At 37.3% G+C, this 22,330-nt stretch overlaps 1 protein-coding gene across 1 annotated transcript; it reads left to right on the forward strand.

The window, feature by feature from the left end:
* The first annotated feature begins 433 nt into the window (after window positions 1–433).
* LOC124164341 lies at window positions 434–20,641 on the forward strand. The gene is made up of 8 exons (XM_046541621.1): window positions 434–712; window positions 933–1,059; window positions 1,799–1,937; window positions 2,025–2,108; window positions 2,456–2,694; window positions 10,788–11,185; window positions 13,210–13,282; window positions 14,123–20,641. Exons 1-7 carry the CDS (start codon window positions 575–577, stop codon window positions 13,261–13,263), a joined length of 1,179 nt encoding a protein of 392 aa, XP_046397577.1. The 5' UTR covers window positions 434–574; the 3' UTR covers window positions 13,264–13,282; window positions 14,123–20,641.
* The last annotated feature ends 1,689 nt before the right edge of the window (window positions 20,642–22,330 follow it).

Here is a 22,330-nt window from a genome sequence, read left to right on the forward strand (position 1 = left end):
TTATAACTCACTCACTCATCACTCCCTAAAAAATTAAGTTAAACTTCTGAGAATAATTTATGGTGCTGTAAGTTCAGAAACCTCAATCATCAATTAAGTCACCTTAGCGGGGAAATAAATGTTCAGTGACGGTTGCATACAATGTCTACTGCATGGATTGCGTCTTTATGATCTTCGCGCGCTTATTTTAAAGACGAGGGCATGCCATATTTCTTTTTATTTATGGAAGAAAAAACACGAAATTGTATTTTTTTAATGACAAAATAATTATTTCTATGTTTTCACAAAGTAAATTTCTTATTAAATGATTATATATTATATAGGTTAACGTATTTTTTTCTTTTTTTAGAAAATCTGTCGAGTCCGTTGTATTGCGATGGATCGGATTGGTCGCAGCAACGGAGCATGCGCAGAACACGAACACCGTCGTCGTCTTGATTGTGTTTTGTTTATGGAATTTGGAAGTGCTTGATAGGTGTTGCTTGTCGTCTGGTTAGCTGTGTTGCGTTGAAAGAAGCCCTAGGGTAAAAACTTTTACCTTTGAATTGTAAAATTCTTTACCCAGGGAACAAGGATGGATTCATTTGGGAAATTGAAGACGGATGCTTTGAATCCGGAGACGTTATATGTCACATGCCCATACAATGCTAGTCACAGAATATTGCGTGCTCGCCTGCAGTATCACTTAGTGAAATGTAGAAAAAATTTTAAGGTATGTAAGGTTTTTTTTTGGGTTAGGTGTTCCATTTTATTTTGATTTACTCTTCAGCCATTATGTTATCGTTACTTCCTGAGGACAGATATTTAGCTCTTCGTGGATCTCCTTGACATTCAATGATTTTACTCAATTCCAAGTGTATATACCTCTGTATGAGTTGGCAACTGTATACATTTACCGTCAGATTTATTTTATTATTTTATCACTATTTCAGGAGAAACCAGAGGAAGAGAAAGTTATCTGCCCCTTGGATGCCACCCATCATGTGAATAAGGAAGAGTTGGCTGAGCATATGAAAATTTGCCCCAACCGAAAAATTGTCGACTCTGAAAGATATTTAAGTAAGTTTACATGATAACGTTTGTACTCAATGGGCTAGGTAATAGGGTGGTTTCCTATTATTTTTTAATTTCCTAAATCGAGAGATTATTACTCCTGGAGTTTGCATTTCACGCTCTTAGATTTTTAAATGACGATATTTATTTTTCGCGATTAAATGAAAAGTGAAAAATTTCAAGCGCTTGAAAACGCGACGGCTAAGAATGAATGATAGGAAAAGCCCGTGTGACGTCAGTCTGCTTCCCGCGGCCGAATTGTGAGGTGACCTTGGGGCGAGGCTTTGAGCGCTGATACGATGCAGGCTGCTAGCAGGTAGCGCTTGGCTTAAATAAGGATTATTAATATCTTATCAAACGAAGGAAACTCTCCGACTCTAGGCAGTTTTAATAGGTGATTATTAAGATATGTTTCCTGAAGTCTGTGCCTTATGCATGCATTGGTAATCTCAGACGATGTAAAACTCCTATCTACTTGTATAGAAACTAAGTCCCTGTAACGTCACGAGGAGTGGCATCGCATGGGCGCCAATCTGGCCTTTTTCAAATGCAGTTAAAATTGACCATTGCCATTCGTCTAAACTGATTTATAAAACCAAATAATTTGTATATTATGAATACACTAATGCTGGGCAACGAATCGCAATCAATGCTTTTCATTTTCTTTGATGAAGGAAACTACCCTAATGGCGGGATACACTACTTGATTTTTATTATCTATTAATTTTTTTTCGTCCTGTCGTAGTTGAAACTGAAGCATCTGAGCCTGCATCCTCATACAAGCTGCCGGATATGCCTCCATGTGAAGAAAATTGGGATGACCCATCTGAGCCAACGTATACTTACGATCCAAGACCCCACTTAGAAAATCAACCAATTTTGAGGTAGTACGATAAGTGTCAGTTTATTCCAATGTTTTTTTATAAATCTGGGAATGTTTTAATGTATTAATTTCCAAATTCTTCCTAAAGAACAAAACATGGAGCAACCAAATCGGAGAGGAAGGCCTTTCGTCAAGTGGAGAGGATGAAAATGATACAATTCCACTCTGGTTTGTAAGTATTGATAGATTGGTATTTCATACATTTATGATGTATGTACTTATATATAATAGTATTTGAGTTAGTTGTGAAGTCAATTTTCATTTTTATGGTGATTTTTTGGGGTTTCTGTTGGGCTGTCACTCACTCTATTTGCGAGATTTCAGTGCAGTGGTTTCATGGACTTTTTCAAACTGAGCCAACATGTCTAGTTTTAGTTGGATGAGAGTTGGTTCAAGTTCTTTCTCATTGTTTACCATAATTGAAAAATGCCAGTTGTCAAACACTTGTTTTATAAGGAAATGGAATGGTTGCGTTAATGTCTATTTTGATATTTTTCTTTTGTTGCCTTCGATCCACAGGCCCATGAATACTGATGAAGCTGCTGCAGCTGTGGGTGTGACAATTGCTAATGGGAAGTTTCTTGGGCGTGGACGAGGACTAAAACCATTGGGCCAGGAGGGTTTAGGTCCAGCCAAAACCCAAATGGATTTGGAGCGGCTTGTTGGTGATGGGGTTGGTCGTACTCTTCCTGTGGAAGTAGGACCTCTTCGCCCTCCAAAGCAAGAGTCAATTGCTTTGAGATTGGCAAAATGTAGCTGTAAGTTGTATACTATTTTCATACTGTTATGGTTGACTCCTTGTACGTTTGGCGTAAAACAAGGATTCCCTCCTTCTTTCATAGAAGTTACATTAAGTGAGTGTGAGTGCATTTATTTTTATTAAGGTTCTCATTCCCAGTATAAATAAGTTACTTAATTCATCATCACCCCCTGCCTGTTTTAGTTATTCTGATATCACATCAACAGAATAGTGGAAACAGCCTATTGTTGCTTATGATTGTTAGGTGGTTGAAATTTCCTGCAAAGTAGTCAGATGAGAGATTGTCATTTAAATCTTTTGGTTAATATTGGATCAGCAATATTGCTCAAGGGGATCGATACAACATTTGGTTTGACGAAGGGGTAATTCCATGTCTATTCAACCCAAAAAAGTGACATTTTCAACCCAACCGGTTCTATTCAAGGTAGAAAAATGAAACTTATGTTTTTGGAAAGGTAATATGTAGGGCTTTACATTGATATGCAACATGGTGTATTTATAAGAATTTCAATACTCGAGGTCATTGACCTTGACTTTTGACCTTGAATAACTCTAAATGCCCCCCTTAAATTTTTTTATAAAAATATGTTATTGCTCGTGCGTTTTACTACACGCATGCAAAATATCAAGATGGCACACTTTAGGCATCATGCCCAAAACATTATTTGTCTACAGAACTATGCAAGCAGGCAGATATGTCTCATTTATACTCACTAAAAGTACATAAATAGAAGCTTAAGAGGTAGGAATTCTTAATGAAAGATTCGGAAACCTTCGGTGTATCGTGCACGCTTTAGGCACGGCATTTAGAAGACACATACAGTGCGTTGCCAACGCTGAGAGAGGGACTATGGGCATATAAAGTCATGCTTGAGGGGTTAATCTAATTAAGACTAATTTGCAGTTAACCTAATTACATATTTACATTATTGAATGAAGCTGTGAGAGACTAATCTGATTAGATTCAGAGAGTTTAATTTAGAGTGAGAATCAGACTCATTTAAGCTACTTATCTGTTGCTTGTCCCATGGATGTCACTTCAATTGGAACTACAATGAAGTGTATCAGTGAGAATCAGACAGTCATTGAAGCTAATTATCTGTTGCTTGTCCCAGGATGTGACTTCAGTTGGAACTACAGTGATGTGCATAAGTGATTTTTAGCACTATTTCTTTTATGCGAAGCAGTAGTTTGTGAGAAATGGCTTTCAAGTCAAAAATGTACTGTTGCATTCCATTTAAAGAAGAAGGCCATGCAAGAGTAAAGAAAAATTTGAGAGATGTTCAGGAGTGGATGGCAAATGAAACACCTAATGTATTGATAGGTGGGAAAATTTGTAGTAAATGCCGAAAAAAATTATCATAGAATTTATCAGAACATGCTGAAGTAGCCTCTGCTATGCCGGGGACTTCCAAAGATGATGTAAGTGAAGATGAAATAGCACCTGCTATTGCCCTGGATTATTTAAATACAGTAGAACCTCACTTATGAAACTTTCAGCGGAAAACCAAAAAAAGTCTCATAAGTGAGGAAGTTTCATATGTGAGGTTTTTTGGTACAGTGGAACTTGGTTAGTACGTTTCTGAAGGGACCACGAAAAATGAATGTACTAACCAGGAAAACGTACTAACGAGGAAAGTAAATGATAGCAGTCGGGGTTATTGCAATCAGTGAAAAAGTCGTCATAATTACAATTACTATCGGTAGTTCTCATAGGATCGCCTTCCTGAACTCTTTTCACATTTAAAATCAAGAAAATGAGCGCTACCATGAAAAACAATACCATGTGAATAAAAATCGCAATTTTTCATGGACATCCCGGAGACGATTTCATGATTACGGCGTCTATCTCCCGTGATTTATCCTATATATATTTACAGAACGAGGACGAGTGAAGCTCAGACAAGCGAAGACAAGTCATTTTTCTTTCTCACAGCGTACTCGGAGAATATAACAACAACCCGTAGTAAGTCAACTGGTTTTTTAAACATCATAAAAATTGGGCAAAATTATATTGACTTTCAAATTACGGCAACAGCCGTAGACATTCGCTTCTGGAATGATACCATTTCGATTGTAAAATCGATCGATATATCGACTGATGACACGCAAGATTATTAGATTACAACGTAATTACAAGAAAATTTTATATTAAACAGTTGAAATTTACTTTCAAAATTTGTCTAATGTCGTCTGCTTTCGTTCCGAGATCAATCATTTTTAAGCTAAGCTTCGCGTGGAGATCCTGAGGATCGCCTGCTCCCGCAACAGTAGTCAAGTAAATACGCACGACGTCGAGTTTATGGAACAGTACTGCTTTAGATAATGTGGAAATTGTCTGACTCATTTCTTCATCATGATAACTCGTGCAATAGCAACAATTGCTCACTCACGAACTTTGTGCGCAACAGTGGGCACTCCCAAGCGCTCCAAAGGCAACAGAAGGTGAGGAGCTCGGGGTGGGGAAAATTGGGGCTTCTTATTGGTTGTAGTTTTTCATAGTCAGACATTCCCGAAAAATGGCCACATTTTATTTTTCATCACGTCACAAGAATTCAGAAATGCATTTGGATAAATTACGGTAGAAGAAAGAGATGTGGAATGAATGGAAGAATGTTAATGACTAATGATAATAAATTAAATCATGAATTCAGACGTTTGCGACCCTTAAGAAGACACTAGAGAACGAATTGCGGGTTGCGTCACGGCAAGCAATTGAGCGTACTAACCAGGAAAGCGCAATTTTTTCAAACGTACTAACCAAATTCTTTTACCTGTATTTTGTTCGGATGGTACCGGGACCGAGGGAAATCGCCGTACTAAGGAGGAAAACGTACTAAGGAGGAACGTACTAACCAAGTTCCACTGTATTTAGCATGAAATCCTTTCCTATTGGGGCTGGTTTGTCTCCAGGATTCAATTACTCATTTGGAGGCAAGAAATTGAAGCCTAATGATCTTATTTTCTCAAAAGTAACACCCGAGATGATGTGTTACTTTAAGAGAAATATAATTTTACATTCCTGAACAACTTTACCGACGGTTGAACAACTAGCATTTCTGGTACTAAGCTGCAAGGCTATCACACTGGAGAGATTTTGGAATGATAACACTAAATGTTCACAGAGAAGCCAATTTTTTAAAAAAGTTGACTCATAATAAGCGGTTTTCAGGAAATTCATTTTACCACCTATAGGCAAACCCCAGATTGGAGATTGAAGAAATGAAATACCTGAGGAAAGTCATCCAAATTAACCCCGTAATTATACCATTTTTCTGAACTGACGGCGGCTGACCTTGAGCGTGCTCGAAACCCACCCACACTTCTAGCCAATCACAGAAGAGCGACAGGAGAAAGTGTGGAAAAGCCCGCAGTCTCTCTCCGAACTCCGAGCAGTGCACATCGCTCTCCAGCTAGCAGTGTTGCCAAGCCGAATCTTTGGAGATCGCACAGCACTCGTTCCGCCGCCCCCAAAAGTACCGTTATTCCCAAGGATGGCAATGCCGGTCGGCCGGATGGAGGGGAAAAGGGAAGGGGATGGGGGGGTGGAAGGGGCAGCGCTTCTCATTGGCTAGTTTCTATTTTCCACCCAGCCGCCGTCAGTTCGGAAAAATGGTATAGGGAGCAAAATTTCACTAATGCATCACGAAGGCTTCACACCCTATGGACCCGGGTTAATGGCAGAGGCAGAAAGTTTTCAGAGATGGCTCTATCCCTGCTTGAGAGTAGTGTGGACGGAACTTCCAGTGCAACACACTGTCCGGCAGATGGGACATTAAGCCCTGGTTAAGCCTATCGTTACAACCTGGCTAATTCCAACACAGGGTTTCTATACTCCCTCTCTTACCTCATGGCGCAAATGACCCCAACTGTCAGTTTTCTCCCTCTAAATACCATGCCATAGATAATATGGAGCACCTGGCAGTGGCGTAATTATGGTTGGGGGATGAGGGGATGGATCCCACTCCAAAGCCTCAGAGAAATTTAAAAAAAATTTAAACACAAGTCTAGCTTTGATAAACAGCAACTGCATCTACTTAAAGTTATTTTATGTGCCAAAATGATGTAGAACATATTTACAGGCATGCCATTTTTTTAAATTTTACGGGAATCCCCATTGCCTCCGAGGGGTGGGGGGTGAAGCCGCCCCCCAGGTACTACCGTCACCCCCAAAGCATATTCCTAGTTACGCCACTGGTACCCCGGATATTCCATGACTAAGTTCACTTTTCCGGTGCTTAGAAAACTTTTAAGTGAGCATTTGAAATAATCGCGCAACTGCTGTCAGTGATGAATGGACAAAAATAGATTAAGAGCCCGGAAAAATCTCCCCTCTCAATAATGTTTACGCACTAAAAAAGAATTTTCCCATGAAATTTTAGTAATAATAGATTGAATCTACCAGGTATAGCTTCTCTGCCGGCATTCTTCCGCGAATTCAGCACCGGGAACTTCGACTCACAAGCCGTGTGACTCATCTTCACGTAATATTTTGCTTCCCCATATCTGAAAACAACACCAGACTGTTTTTGTACTTCAATATAATGCTTATAAGTCATTCCTGAGTCGAAAGGAACTGCCTTATCTCTCGCGTTTTGAATTTGACTTTAATGATTACGTTACTACTGACGACGCGAGTTATTCTCCGAGGGCTTTCGTACTAACTCTTGTTCAGTTACAAAATAAACGCTTGCCACCAGGCAGTCAAGGTCAAACTATATTTCATTTAAACCCGCAGATACAAGTTGGGTCAGTTTAGTTCTGCGCGCCGCGTAAGCAACTTTCCTCCGGCTCAATTCGTCCCGCGGATGAGGGATTAGCCCGCGGAATGAGTCCACGCATGCTGTTTTCGCCATCGTGTTGAATCACCAATGGCTTACGTCCATACTACAAAGTCGATAATCTTTTTTGGATGACCTTGGAAGCCAAAATTTTGATACGCGAGGATTTTTAACGGCTCATTTAGGTGTTATTTCTCTGGGCGACGGGAAGCATAACCTTGGAAAATTCTACACAATCTTCCGTTAGAGATAGATGTTCCGGATTAACGATCATCTACTGCAGTTAAAATTAATATCTAATAAACAGCATCGCTCATAATTAAAACTTATTATTCTTCATTGACATATCTATGTAATGAGCGCATACTACCCCCGCTCCTGTGACTAAAATCGGCGCGCCTACCACAATCTTCTCGTAGATCAGTTCTCTGACAAGTCGTATAAGTGAGGTATTTTATCACATTGGACTGGAAAAATACGTTTCATAACCGAGGTCGTCGTATAGGTGAAGAGTTTCATAACTGAGGTTGGAAATACATGGGTTCATATGGGGTTATTCACCGGACCAAAAAAAATCGGCGTATAAGTGAGGTCATCGTATAACTGAGGGTCGTATAACCGAGGTTCTACTGTAGTAGCCTTCAGTGTTTAGGTGAATCTCCTGTGAAAAAAAAGAGACTTCAAAATGAGAAAAATTACTCAAAAGAAAAATTGAAAAAGTTTTAGAGACTTAAGCAAAATCAACGAATGATTTCCTAGAAGCATTTTCATCCAGTTTAAAGCAGCTAATACCACATTCATTCATAACACAACAGCAGTCACAATTCTTTAAAACCATGAAAGAAGAACTCAAAGTGAATGAATATCTTGTGGTTTGTGATTTTGCTGAGAATTACTCCTTCATCATTCAAGATGAAGTTCAAGGATTTCACTGGAATAACTCACAGGCCACAATTCATCCATTCTGGCTTACTATTGAGACGTTAAATCTAACAAAATACAACATGTGTCATATGTAGAAATATCTGACTGCCTTCACCATGATACTGTTTGTGTTTATTGTTTCCAGCGCAATTTCATCGATTTCCTCCCACTTTTCAACTCCGAAGCACATTTATTATTTTTCGGACGGATGTGCTGCCCAATGCAAAAACAGATTTAATTTCATCAATCTGAGCTACCATCAGAAAGACTTTGATTTCACAGCACAATGGAATTTTTTTACAACAGCTCATGGCAAAGGACCTTGTGATGGGATTGTCGGGACTGTAAAAAGACTAGCCACACTTGCAAGCCTCAAGAGACCTATCGATAACCATATGTTGACAGCACGAGAGTTGTTTCAGTGGAGCAAAGTAAATATCCCTTCATGTATCTTCAACTATACACCGACTTCCCATCACAATGAAGGCATGGCCAAGCTAAAGCAACGTTTCGAGAATACTAGGACGATCCCAGGTTCCCATAAACTTCATTGTGTAATACCTATTAAAAAAAGTATAGTGAAGACAAAGGCATATTCCATCTCATCAGAGTGTAGAGAAGAGTGAGTGCCAGCTATGGTGAGAGAAATGCTGTTTACAGACATACATGGATTCGTTGCCTGTTAATACAATAATCACTGGTGGGTTGCATATGTCGAACACATATACCCAGACAGATGAAGTATAGACCCGATTCTTGCACCTACTTGGACCATCTCCATCGTTTGTGTTCCCTACCAAACCAGACAATCATATCACCAAAAGACATGACATTCTCACAAGGCTTAATCCTTTGACACAAACTGGTGGGACATACAGTCTCCCTGGATCAGACCTGGTGAACATCAAAAATTTAATTGGAAACTTATGAGGTGAGTTGAAAGCTACCCATCACATTGTTTTCTGTAACACTGTAATGATATAGCCATGACCTATACCGTTCAACAATGGGAATTTCATACATATTTAAGTGGTACTTCTTGCATTTTGCTTGTGTAGTTCTGTAGACAAATAATTTTTTGGGCATGATGCCCAAAGTGTGCCATCTTGATATTTTGCATGCGTGTGGTAAAACGTATGAGCAATAACATATATTTTTATAAAAAAAATTGAAGTGGGGTGTTTAGAGACATTCAAGGTCAAAAGTCAAGGTCAATGACCTCGAGTATTGAAATTCTTATAAATAGGCCATGCTGCATATCAATGTAAAGCCATACATATTGCCTTTCCAAACACATAAGTTTCATTTTTCTACCTTGAATAGAACCGGAATTATAATCATTTACCTTTAGAGAGACATGCTGAAATTTCGACAAATTCCCAACATTTGCAGGCCTGTAACTTTTGCCAAAATCATCATTTACCTCTACAAACTGGTATTTTTCCATCACTTATCAGTACTTATCAGTACCATTGAATACACCAAATTTGAAAGAAATCTGAAGTGGTCCGGTTGAGTGGTGTGTTGAATTCACATGGAATGACTCGAAGGTGACCTGAAGATCGATCTGAGGTTTTCCCGACATAAGATGATGTTGAAGTAGTTTCGGGTTTCCAACCGGGTGAGGTTCTCCATCTCTGCTGACGTTTCAATGGTGGTGTCATCCATTGTCATCAGGGCTATGTGACCTAGTGGAACCTATGACCATCTTTAGGCAAAGCATTCAACTCATACGCTAGAAAAGGGGAGATAATTGAGATAGTAACCAAATGTAGCATCCCAATCAGCACAATTTAGGTAATACATTTTTAACACAATCATATTACAAAGGTTTTTCAAAATGAAGTATGTTGTATAACATTTGTATGGCTGAGTCAAAAGTCCTTGAAAAGAAATGTGTTATGATTGTAATACAAAGCTGAATTACAAATTGTATTTCTATTGTAATATAACTGTATTACAGTTGTAAATACAAGAGTCCTTGGGTGTTACCATCTTCTTCCATAGTGTTACCTTCTGTGCCATTGTTAACAGTCAATTAATGGGCAATTCTTAACTACAGACTTGGAATGAACATCGTTAAGCTATTAATTTTTCCATTCTGTGCCGCAAACTAAATCCCAGGGTAATTGCCTCTCGATTCTCAACTAATTTGTTACCAGAGAAGTTTTTACTTTTGACTTACTTCAATTGCATTCAATAAATATTTAGGCATGGTAATGTCAAACTTTTCAGGGATTTGAAATGTTTCGGTCAACAATGTGATTAATTCGCACAGTTAACTAGTTTTGATGTAGCATTCGTTGTATTTAGCAATTATAATATTAATGGTCAGCAGTTTTGCAGTTTGTAGCAGTCATGAGTGCCTCTTTTTTTTCCTTGTCAGTGGCTGATGGAGATTCATCACATTTGGGTGAAGAAGAAGTGGTGTCGTCACACAGTGCAATTGGCCAGAGCAGCCAGATAGATCATGCTGCCGGGGATGGTGTGGCTAGAGGCGCTGGACGTGGCAAAATAGTTGAGCCAAAGGCAGTCTTCAACGACAATGACAAAAAGTCTCCCCTAGCCCAAGATTGGTGGAATCAAAATAATAATACATCAAACAAATCTGGTGGCAGCACAGTCAACTTGGAAGAGTACAAGCAGAAGGTGAAAGAGTCCAAGCTTGCTGCACGCATGGGTCTTGCAGTTGGTGAGAACATTCTTGATGATGATGACCGGGCCCGAAACTTCACGTACCTTGATGAGGAATGGCAGGTTCAGGGACGACGTGGAAGGGTTAACGTAAGTGCACATTTCTTTTCCATTCATATGGTTTCTGTTGCCTGGGGGTTTTGTTTCTGTTGTTGGGGGTGGGGATTTCTGTGTGATAAAACCATTCATGATTAGCCTCACAATGGAAAAGTCTCCTTTTCTGTTGAAATGTAAGGTTCAAAATACGTGTAGTTAAAAGGATTTTGTGTGATTTTTGAAATATCATAGTTGTAAGTTAACTAAGTTTTCATAAATATTTCGGCCTAGGCCAGGATGCTTAGTTCTGGGGGGAGGGGAAGGAAAAACAGGGGAGGTTCTCAGTGTAGTCTAAAACCTATAGCCTTACTCCATGGAAATCAAAACTAAAGGCCTGTTTACACGATACACTAACACGTATGAGTTAATGTCTGTTTGTGTGAATGATTTTTGTGGACCGGAACGGAGCATGTACGAATGCATGAACCAAATTAGAACAGGTTCTATTTTCTGTGCATGCATTCGCACTAGTTGGGTGGTTACACGATGCATTTTGGTGTTCATTCTCGTGTTCATGCATTCAGACATTAACCCGTACATGTTATTGTACCGTGTAAGCAGGCCTTTAGATTCAAACTTTTTAGATTAGATGTATTACAGGGTAGGATATGTGGAGGGGAAGTGAGTGGGGAGGGGGTCTGAGAGATGGGAAGGGAGAGTGTGCTGCTGGTACAGTGAAGTTGCTGAGATAACTTTTTTATTTGAAACTCTTATTGCCCTATTGTGTTATGCTTTCTGTTATAAACTGTTTTATACAAATATAATTCCAATAATTTTTTCACGAAACTGTGACATTGTGGAGAATTTTTGCAACCGATGAGATGCTCTCAAACGTGGTCTGATCTGGGACTGTCCTGGGCAAACCGGAGCATGTGGCCCCTTAAAAGTTATCTTACTTCATGATTTTCATTATTTATTATGAACCAATTGAACTAATTTTAGCTTTGAGACTTCATTCTCTATGAACCAATAAAGGTTAGGTATTACTGGGTAGTTACAGATCTTGGAAATCAGGGAAAAGTCAGGGGATTAGAAATATTTCAGAAGAATCAGAAAAAAACTGCAAGCAGGAAATTTTTTTCATGACTTACAAATCTTAAGAAGTGCCATGCTGGGAGGCCGAGGACTAGCACCAACCTTGGTTCCAAATCAAAATTTCTGATTCAGTTTTTCTAATACAGTAAACTCATTTATAATGATTACCCATCTAACAAAATCCTGCCTATAGCGAGGTGGGTTCCTGGTCTTCCGGAATTCCTTATGATTGCCAATGTTAATTTCCCCATGTGTTATGTTCAGATGATGCAAAATCCTCTTTATTGCAAACTATTTTTGGTCCCTTGGGGAATTATTTCCTCTTTTATAAAGAAATTATGGCCATCTTTATATCTTCCAACCTCCAACTTGTGTATTATTCTCATATTTTAATGTAGACTATTCGCTGCAAATTTAGTTTCTATAGCAACATATTTGTCATATCTGTGGTGAATGTGAATCGGGCTCATCAGCTTTTCTTTTTAAATTATTCTGTTGTGATATAACAAATGTGAATATATAACTCAATAATAGGTATAGGTAGGTATTAGAAAAATGTATTTATCTAAGAAATACAATTAGAAAGAACGCATTAGGAATGATATATTAGAAAAAGTGCACCTAAGGAAAACAAATTACTAGAATTTGTGGTTTTGAAAAATTTTATTAGATAAAATTGAATGGGAAGGAGCAGCCCTAGATTTGGTAGTTGATGACTTTACTTTGCCATCAATGAAGCCTGTCAATTTTAATCGTGGTTTTAAGATAAATTAGTTAACAATCATATCATCAGTGGTTTTATTGGTGTCCATATTCACCACAATCCATGTTCTTTTTTGCTTGGAAAGTGTTTTTTGATTCTCTTTTTTGAACTCTGCAACATATCAGTGCACAAGAACCTTTGTTACATTCGTTTATTGAACCTATTTTCAATTGGATGCTAGTTGCTATTCTTATCATAATTATTATATTTCTTTCTCCAGAGAGGTGCTTCAGCTCAGAGCAACAGGTCTTTGGCCAAAGGGAGGAATTTTTAAAGAACAGAAGTGGAATAAGGTGAGCCTGTATGTACATACTCATTTTCAAATAATGTCTCTATAAGATGATAATGTGTAATTTTCCAGCTTAGATTGTTGACAATGCTACAATATGTATGTTAATTATCGGCATCTAGAGCTGTGTGTGTCTCAACTTTTAGAGATTCAATTGAGGTCCTGAGGTATGTAATTCAATATGTATATAATACACCAAAATTGAAGGTATTCATGGATACATTTCATTCTTCATCACATTTCCACATTCCTGCAACTACCAGAAAATTCAATGATTCTCTAAGTTACCCTCAAATCAACTAATATGGCTGGTAGCCTGTAGTATTCCTATATTTGATGCCTACATGTATTGTAATACAGACACGATGCAGCAATGTGTTATATTTTTTATAAGAGTTTGTTGACGGGCAAATCAGTGGAGAACATATGTATGTATATTATGGTCTTTTAGCTCATCCCAGGGACGTAATTGAGTTAATACACGATAATTATATCAGAAAACTTATTTCACCATTGGCAGTAATAACAATTGCATGGCTAAAGTCGAGATAAAATGCAAATGGATAAAAGACAATCAAATTCTTGTATTTGGAAAGGAGCATCAAAGGTTTACAATTTTCTGTAGTTATATAAAATTTGTTTGATGTGGTACAAAATTAAGTAGGCCACTGTTCACACTTGCACCAACCAAGTATTGCCGGTTAGTTTATCCTAAGTTGGTGTACATGGATTGTAATTCAGCCTTTCATTCTAGTTTCTTGAAAGCCAGGCATTAATGGTAATCATTCACTTTGCGTTTTCTTACAGACGTATATTATAAAAAAATATTTCTTTTTCTTTACAGGTCTGATTTCCTGCTGATAATCTCAAGAATCAGCATGTAATTGGATGAACTGTGATATGCATCTTTTTAACACAATGACAAGCTTCCAATATCATCATTTTTCAAATAATCCCAAAGTAATTATTACTTAACCATCATCATTCCATCAAGGGGCATTGGATGGGATGAAGAGTGCATGGTAGAAAAAAGGCAGCTATTATTCATAGTTTCTACCATATTCGTTATCCGTATTAATCTTGATTGGAGGCAATTTATTTTAGGTTATTCCTTGAGATATTAAGTTGAATTTTGGAAAACAAATGTGCCTCAAAACAGTAATAAGTACTATTTCCCATGTGCTATGAAGTTCATAGCACCCGTACGTTTTTGAATACCATGTAGTGGTATCTATTTTTAGTGCTCTTTTCATGGGATGGAAAATTACGTCAAATTCAACGAGAGTACAATGTTTTACTTGCTGATATTTTTGAAATTTTATTGTCAGCCATTTGAGTGTCACATTTCATGAAGAATTTTAGTTTGATTTTTTATTTGAATTAGTTTCGTCTCGGTCATTTTTTATGCTTTTCTTCAACTTTATCGTTTAAATTCTCTTGGCTATTAAATCCATATTTTGTGACGTATGGGAAACGATGATCACTATTACTGTGTATTCATTTTCTCTTCTATGTACTATAATGGAATTTATTGCTGTTTCCATTGTGCATATTTGTGATGATTTTATGCTGTTGTTCAATTATTTTCTGTCTGAAGCTAAATTTGTGTTGGTTGTGTTGAAATTCTTCCTATCTATGTAGACAGTGCTATGGTCTCTTATTTTATTTTAAAGGCCATGGCTCAATTTTCTTTAACCAGTCACCTAAAATATTAAAACAATAAATATTTTTCTAGACTTGGCTTGGGAAATTCATAACTCTGCATGAAATTTATTATTTTTCCAGTGTAAAGTTTGACACACTTACTGGCAGTTTATTGAACAACTTCATATACCTGTGGCAGGATGGCTATTAAAATTGATAAATAGGAATCCCCCACTCACTTACATGTTATTAATTTGTAATTTATCATACCTTTTTATCTTATGTTCTCATTTCTGCTCCATTCAATTCTTAGGAGATGGTAAAAATTGTATTATTGAGAAAGAACTTAGGCTAAAGTCTGGAGAATAATGGCCTGATGGGTACTCATGGGTCATCCTACGTGGGTAAAAGTTCATCTTACTGACTTCCAAGGAATTTAAGCTTTTGATCCTCATTTAATTGTGCTCATAGCCCTATCGCCTATTGTTGCCATGTAGTAACATATACCCATAAACAAAGGAATTGGCAGGAAGTCTGTGGAATGATATGATATGCAGTTGCTGAAACAGTCATACTTGCTAATAATTCTCTGTATTAATTGGTGCTGTGTTGAAAAACTTCCTAACATTAGGGTGCAGGGGTCGTGTGAAGTGTCTCAGATCCACTCAGGCCCTTCAAGGCATGCACTCAATGAGCCGTGATATCCTCGTTGGGGAAAGTGGGGTCAAATCAGCTATGGTCACCCCGGCAACAATGAGTGTTTAGGGTGCCCGTGGACTGGCAATTACCGGCAACTAAATTGTTAACTCACCCAAGAGTTACTCGCTACCGCACACCTGCAATTAAATACGTAGTTGCCTCTTCTCACCTCAGTATACAATGGATCTCGTGGATGCTACTTTTTTAGCGCACAATTTGAGACAGCGAAAAACCTTTTTAATTCTTTACTTATCCCGTGGATCCATTTAGTTTTCTGTAACTCCTCGCACACTAACACTCACAAATTTTTTTATCTCCATATTCCTTGAGACATGTATGTATAGCTCTGGCCGCTTCTGAGAAAGCAGAATAAACTTTTCAACGTTTACTGCCATTACTTTAAAAACTAAGAGACCTTTTTAAAATGCAAACAACAAGAAACTTTCCAAGATGCACTCAGAACAAGGCTCCTCAGGCTACTGAATTTGTAGTTGACAGTGCATGGGGTTGGGCGAAAACCCACTTGGTCTGTTCCTTTCAGCAGGAGTTTACTCACCCTTGGAACAGGTCTGGATGCAATTATTTAGTTGAGGAAACAAAAAAATGGCTCGTGCATGGGGCAGTGGTTAATACCATGTGTTTCATTGGAACTTCTTCTAAGCTACTATATAGTTGTTTTGAAGAAGTTGCAATATATTTATGTAGATTTATCTGGTCATGCAATGTGAAACATGAAGCTAAATGGTAAATTCGGCTTTATTTATGGGATATCATTAAAGAGAATTATTATGACCTTCAAAGTCTCATTGAGGATATGGTCAATATTCAGCCTCACAAATATAGCTTGCGAGTCCATATCTAACTAATTTGTTAATCTAAGAAAAGGTTTCAGGCTTGACTTCGTTGTATTCACTAATATTCATAGTTAAACATGGTGGCAATACTCCATTTTCTAGGTCTCACTGCTGTCAATGCCTGGGTCAGTTAATGTACGTTAAAGTAAAGAGTATTACTAACGTTTCATTATTAATGCCTACTTTTCCTTTACCAGCTCATTTTTTGTACCATCTGCTTTTGTACATAATTTGATTGGAAAAGAAAAAAAGCCATGCATTTTCAAGTCTTAAGTTACCAAAAGTTTACCTTTTCCTTTAACGTATGCTTTAAAACTGTTTAATCAACTTCTTTGCCTGTGCCAGGGTCTGCCATAACTTTCCCTACCATCCTATTTTGGTAATCCTCTACTCCCTTGAGCTATCCTAACACCTATTTATTGAAGCATTTGACATTCTTGATTTTTAATTTTGTCCTAATCCTCACTCACGGACACATGGTAAATGGCTGTTGAAGCAATACATATAAGCTACCTTGCCCAAACACCTGCAAAGGTTCTGGAGAGCCACCACAAGTGTCATATGCGTAATTTAGTAATCCCCTACATGGAAACCTTGTGTTTTGGTGAACGGATCAATTTTGTGAACATTGAAATAACTGGTATTGCAGATACACAAAGCAGTGGTAGGTGATAGAGGGAGGAATATTAGAGGAGGTGGTAGTAGCTCTGGGAATGGATTGTTGGAAGAATTTGTGTTTACCTACCTACTTTGTCCTGTCAGGTATTCCCATTTTTTTTAGAGAGCGTGAATTCACTGATAGATAAGATTTTTAGAAGCCTTGTCAATTATTTTCATGTATGGGGTTATAAATTTTTTTAATGAAAGCTACATTTTTGGTATTTCTAACATCTAAATAATTAAAATTATTCCTGGTATCCTAGTGATTGATCAGAGAGAAGAAATATAGATAGTTATCTGACATGGTGCAGCATCTATTGATTGATTTTATTGATGTCTAAGATAATGTCTAGAAAACCTAAATCCGTACCCAAATTGCAAACTCTTGAATACTAAAGGAAAAAAATGTATTGCCCATAAAAAAATAGGTTTTAGGTTTCCGAGGGAATCCTGAAAGTAGGAACTTTGTTTAATGATTTTACTTGGAGCTCATTCCTTTTTTCAAAAGCATGTTCAACTTACCATCGAGTCATTTACCAGGAATGTTCATTGGTACCAACTTTTAAACTTAAAATGAGCTCAACATTCTTGTAAATAACTGGGCTCTTACCAGCCGGGGAAATTAGTTTCTGGTCAGGGAAAGATTCGAGGCTCATTCATTCGAGTATTGCATTCAGAAAGAGAGAGAGAGAGAAGGCAAAGATTGGCATAAAATTTGGCTCTTCTGAAGTCCAATAGGGCAGTTTTCAACGGAAAATGCTGGAGAAGCTAGTGGAAACTGAGACCAGATTGTTACTTGAATGTCAATTCAATAATGAGTTTCTTTTTTTAATAATATGAGTGATTTTTAATATTCTCCGATTTTTCAGCAGAAACTGCTTTGCTTTTATGCTTTGTTTAGTTCCAGAATTTTGGCTGGAATGTCACTCTCCGGCAGTAAAATGTACCTTTTTGATTTTTTCTGTAAAGTTACTGTGAATGTGAGTGCTATGCAATTGATATAAAGTCTGGGGGAAAAATTGGACTTATGGGGTGATATCTTATGTGATTGTTTCTTGATTCAGCCAAAGATTTTTTTGGGTAATAAATCCATTCCTCAGGAGATGGGTCATAGCCAATGCCCCCTTAATAACAGTGACCACTCCCGACAGAAAATGGGGATCAACAGCAGTAATGTGCCTTAACACGCCTCCCTTTAACCTAGAGAATAGTCATCTAACCTTAAATTTTATTCTATGACATAATGGGATGACTTGGCTTTTTGTGAGTGAGAATTTCTCTTTGCTAAAATCTCTTCAAGTCAGCGCTGGGTTGCATGGAACTATTCTAGCACTCTTATTACCGTGCATTGGTAAATTCTAATCCATTCATTACTGCTAAGGTGTTTCTATTTCCTGCATTATCTTCGTAGTGATGCTTCTGGGTTAAGTGAGCGATCCGTTTCCTCTGAATTGCTGGTATTGGTTGATGGTGTAAGCGTTAGTAATGGAAACGATGCATATTACTCATTTAAGAATTTTGAATGAGTTTCTAATCTTAGTGGAATCATATTTGTGGCTATGCAAGCCTTAATATTGGGAATTTGTTTACGAGTGCCAGCTCTCTATCAGATGTCCAGGTCCAATGTACCATTCTTTCTGCTGTGTCTTTAATGTTATTTCGATGATATATTTTTTTGCAAATAAATTACATTGTCAGAAAGATTGGATGCTGGAACACTCTGGTTTCGGTTCTTTTTCTTGAGCAAAAATTTTTGTCTGTTTTTTTTTCTAACTTTTTCTCATTCTGTAATAGTTTTCATCAATTGTGAAGTTATATTTCTGTTATAAATGTACAATTTACCTCACTCCAGATGGTTGAGATAAGCTTTGTTGGGTGGCATGACTTTTAATGAGACGATCATGATCCTAACAATGCCCCTGAAATGTGTGTGGTTTAACTTGGATCGTTCAGATGATGGTTAAATTGTTGGGTAGGTGATGTAAATTGGAAGCGACAACAAATTAGGTCTCTGAAAAGTAGTGAAGCAATTCGAGGCTGGGTAAAGAGAGAAGTCTATGGATAAAATTATCAAGATCATCTTGTTCATCTGTATTGTGCTTGTGGCCTTGAGGGTGAAGACCTTCGAGGGCAAACCAAAGATGGAAGATATGTCTACTAAGATGAGGTTATCAAAGGTTTGTGTCATCAATCTTTGTAGTCGGTTGATATCTAGTACCCTTGAATGCTGCCATTCATGGGAATGGTTGTGCATCATTATTTACCACTTACATCCTGTCATCTAAGGCAAGGAAATTAGTGTTGTTGCTTTATTCTCTATGGATTTGGTCATTACTACTCCTGTCCAGAATTTCCAGTTGCGGAAGTTTTAAGAGCTTACATTCTGTCAATGTTGTGAGGAGTGTTATCAGTTTTTGTGTAAAATATTCTTTGTTAGAGTTGGTTAGGTTTAACTTTAAGTTATTCTGTTCGTGCTGTGTGGGTTTGACTTCCGTCATGGTACTGGGCTCTTCCATGAACTTAGGGGTACCATCAGTGACTGTTCAGAGAAGGCCTGAGTGCTGTATTTGATGAATTATTCTCTGTGTGCAATGGTGATCGTGATAAGCCATGTACTTCTGATGGTCGTTGAAGTGAGTTAGAATGGGAGCTACATGGATAATTGGATTTTCTGTAAAGGGCATAGGAAAGTAATTAGGGAGGAAAGTGTGTGCATATGCATCTACATCCTCCCATTGTTTTCTTCTTTACCATTATGTTCTTTCCTTGTGACAGCAATCTGATGTCATCGTATTATGATGTCACCTTGGCTTTGGTGATTTTGACTTGACTTTCACTACGCAAAAAAGCTCCCTTAACTGATCCATGTCTACCTTCATTCATTTCAGAGGCTCATTTCCATCTTTTGTTCATCAGAAAAGAATCAATTCATTCATGGAATGTAAAGTATTGAACTTTTCTGCTCTCTAAAATTGAGATTTAAACAAACAGTACCTAAGTAGATTGAGATTTATTTTCGATGCATACTAAACCTTAAGCAGAATTTTCACTTATTCGTAATCAGGGAAAAGAGAGTCTGAAACTTATATTTTTTCACTAACTGTGCTTTCTTAGCCTAGTGGTTTACTGGACTGTGCTGTTACTATGATTATTAATTTGAAATAGGCTGGTATAATTTTAGAATGGGATTATGGGTTAAATTTCTCCAACAAAGAGTTGTTTTTTTTCACTAACTGCACTTTTTATAGTCTATTAGTTGACTGGACAGTGCTGTTGATATAATTATTAATTTGTACTTTGGAATAGGCTGGTATAATTTTAGTATGGGATTATGGGTTTAATTACTCCAACAGAGTTGTGTTGTCCAAGCTAAGTAATTTGATTTAAGTGAATACATAAACACAAATGCTAGTTATGTCTTGAATTGTAATATCTGTAGGTTCAGGCCACATAGCCTACATTTAGCCAGCAAAATTGTATGAATAAACATAAATTCATATATTGTTTATACTTTATTTAATTATGCAATTCTCAAATTTATTATTTGGGAGAGTTGGGCTTTCATTTTATTCTGTATGTATTGTTCCAATATTTTCACCTGATTTATATATGCCATTATTTTTAACATTGAGGCTAGTTCTTTGCCTCTGAAAGCTTATATTAGTGTAGGGTTACTAGTTTATACATTGAATTTCTGGAAAAAAATAGTGTGAACACATCACACATGTACCTTTGCCATGCAATAGTAACATTTCTTGATACCATTGATAAGCAATATGTTATTAGCTTATGGGTTTTCATGATTATGTGCTGATAATGTTATCATATTTGGCAGAGGTAATGTCATTAACTTGTTCAATCCAGCTAAATGAAGCTTAAAGCATAACTTCTACTGGGTGACTACCAGTTATTGAAACATGCTGTAATTGTCCTTATAATGTTTGGAATGATGTAGAATGGTCTTCTTGCTAGTCAAATGTGTAAAGAGTTACAGTTATGATTTAATGAAAAATATCACAATCCTCTCACGAATTTAATACCTTACTAAATAGAAAGTAGAAAGCATTTTCTCCTGTAGAAAATAGTTTTTAGATAAAAGTGAAAATCATTTTTTATTGTCTAGATAATGGTGTTGAAGACCTCAAAATGAATGTTTTTCATCAGACATCTTGATCATTCCAGAGTGCCTTCTTTTGCTTGACAATATTTTTGATTACTTTGGAGGTCATTAGGGCTTTTTCTGGACTTACTTTCACAGTCTAACCAACAGTGGGCATCATATAATCTTCTTGGGGTTCAAAATTAGTGTAGGGAACAAACAGTCCAGTGTACAATTTTCCATTGTGAAAACCCAAGGTAAGATATTTTCTTGATTCATTATGCCATGCAGTTCAATTTCATAAAAAATTATCGGAAAATTTTGTTTAGTTTTTTATGTTTATTTTGTATTCCATAGAATACTTCATTCTCAGGGAAGGAGGGTGCTCATATAAGCACTCATTAGGACCCGCATGATAAAAATCATTAACTTCATTACTATGTACCTGCCAGGGGCACAGCTAGGAATTAAGGCTGGGGGGGTTTTAGGCACAACTAATATTGTGGTGTCTGGGGGTGTGGAATACCCACCAGGGTAAGCGGGAGGTGTGGGGCACTCCTTCAGAAAAATTTCAAGATAAATGGTTCAAAATTGTGAGTTTTACGGCTTCGGAGGGGTATTTTTTTTTAACATTTAAACTATTCTGTAAGTAATATTAATCCAATTAAGTATAATGGATTGAACTTTTAAAATTTCTGAGCTCTGGGGGGGGGGGGGGTGTTTATCCCCCAATACCCCCCTCGCTGCACCACTGCTACCTGCTACTATGTAACTCCCCATGGTGACAATCATTTTCATATTTTTTGTCTTAATTATGGCAGTTGGAATCAAAAAAGTAAGGTTTTTCATAATACTTTCAATCATTTGTGAATGCATTTTTCTGCTGTGCTAATTTTATTTATCCGACTCCTTTGGAGATAATATTCACTAAATATGAAATTCACATGAATAACTGTGTACTTGTGTGCATAACTGAGTACAAAGTTTTATGTAGTCCTTAGGAGAATTCACCATTCTCCGTAATTATTTATTATGGACCCCTTCATTACTGACCAGCAGGCCACCCAGCATTGCTCAGGAAGGATATGTACCCTGA

The sequence above is a fragment of the Ischnura elegans genome, chromosome 8, assembly GCF_921293095.1.
Source record: "Ischnura elegans chromosome 8, ioIscEleg1.1, whole genome shotgun sequence".
NCBI lineage: Eukaryota > Metazoa > Arthropoda > Insecta > Odonata > Coenagrionidae > Ischnura > Ischnura elegans.

Excerpts from the sequence above, each read along its gene's own strand:
- LOC124164341 (XM_046541621.1), top strand. The coding sequence starts at position 575 with ATGGATTCATTTGGGAAATTGAAGACGGATGCTTTGAATCCGGAGACG. Across the intron at positions 1,060-1,798 it reads CGACTCTGAAAGATATTTAA|TTGAAACTGAAGCATCTGAG; the intron begins GTAAGTTTACAT and ends GTCCTGTCGTAG. Across the intron at positions 1,938-2,024 it reads GAAAATCAACCAATTTTGAG|AACAAAACATGGAGCAACCA; the intron begins GTAGTACGATAA and ends TTCTTCCTAAAG.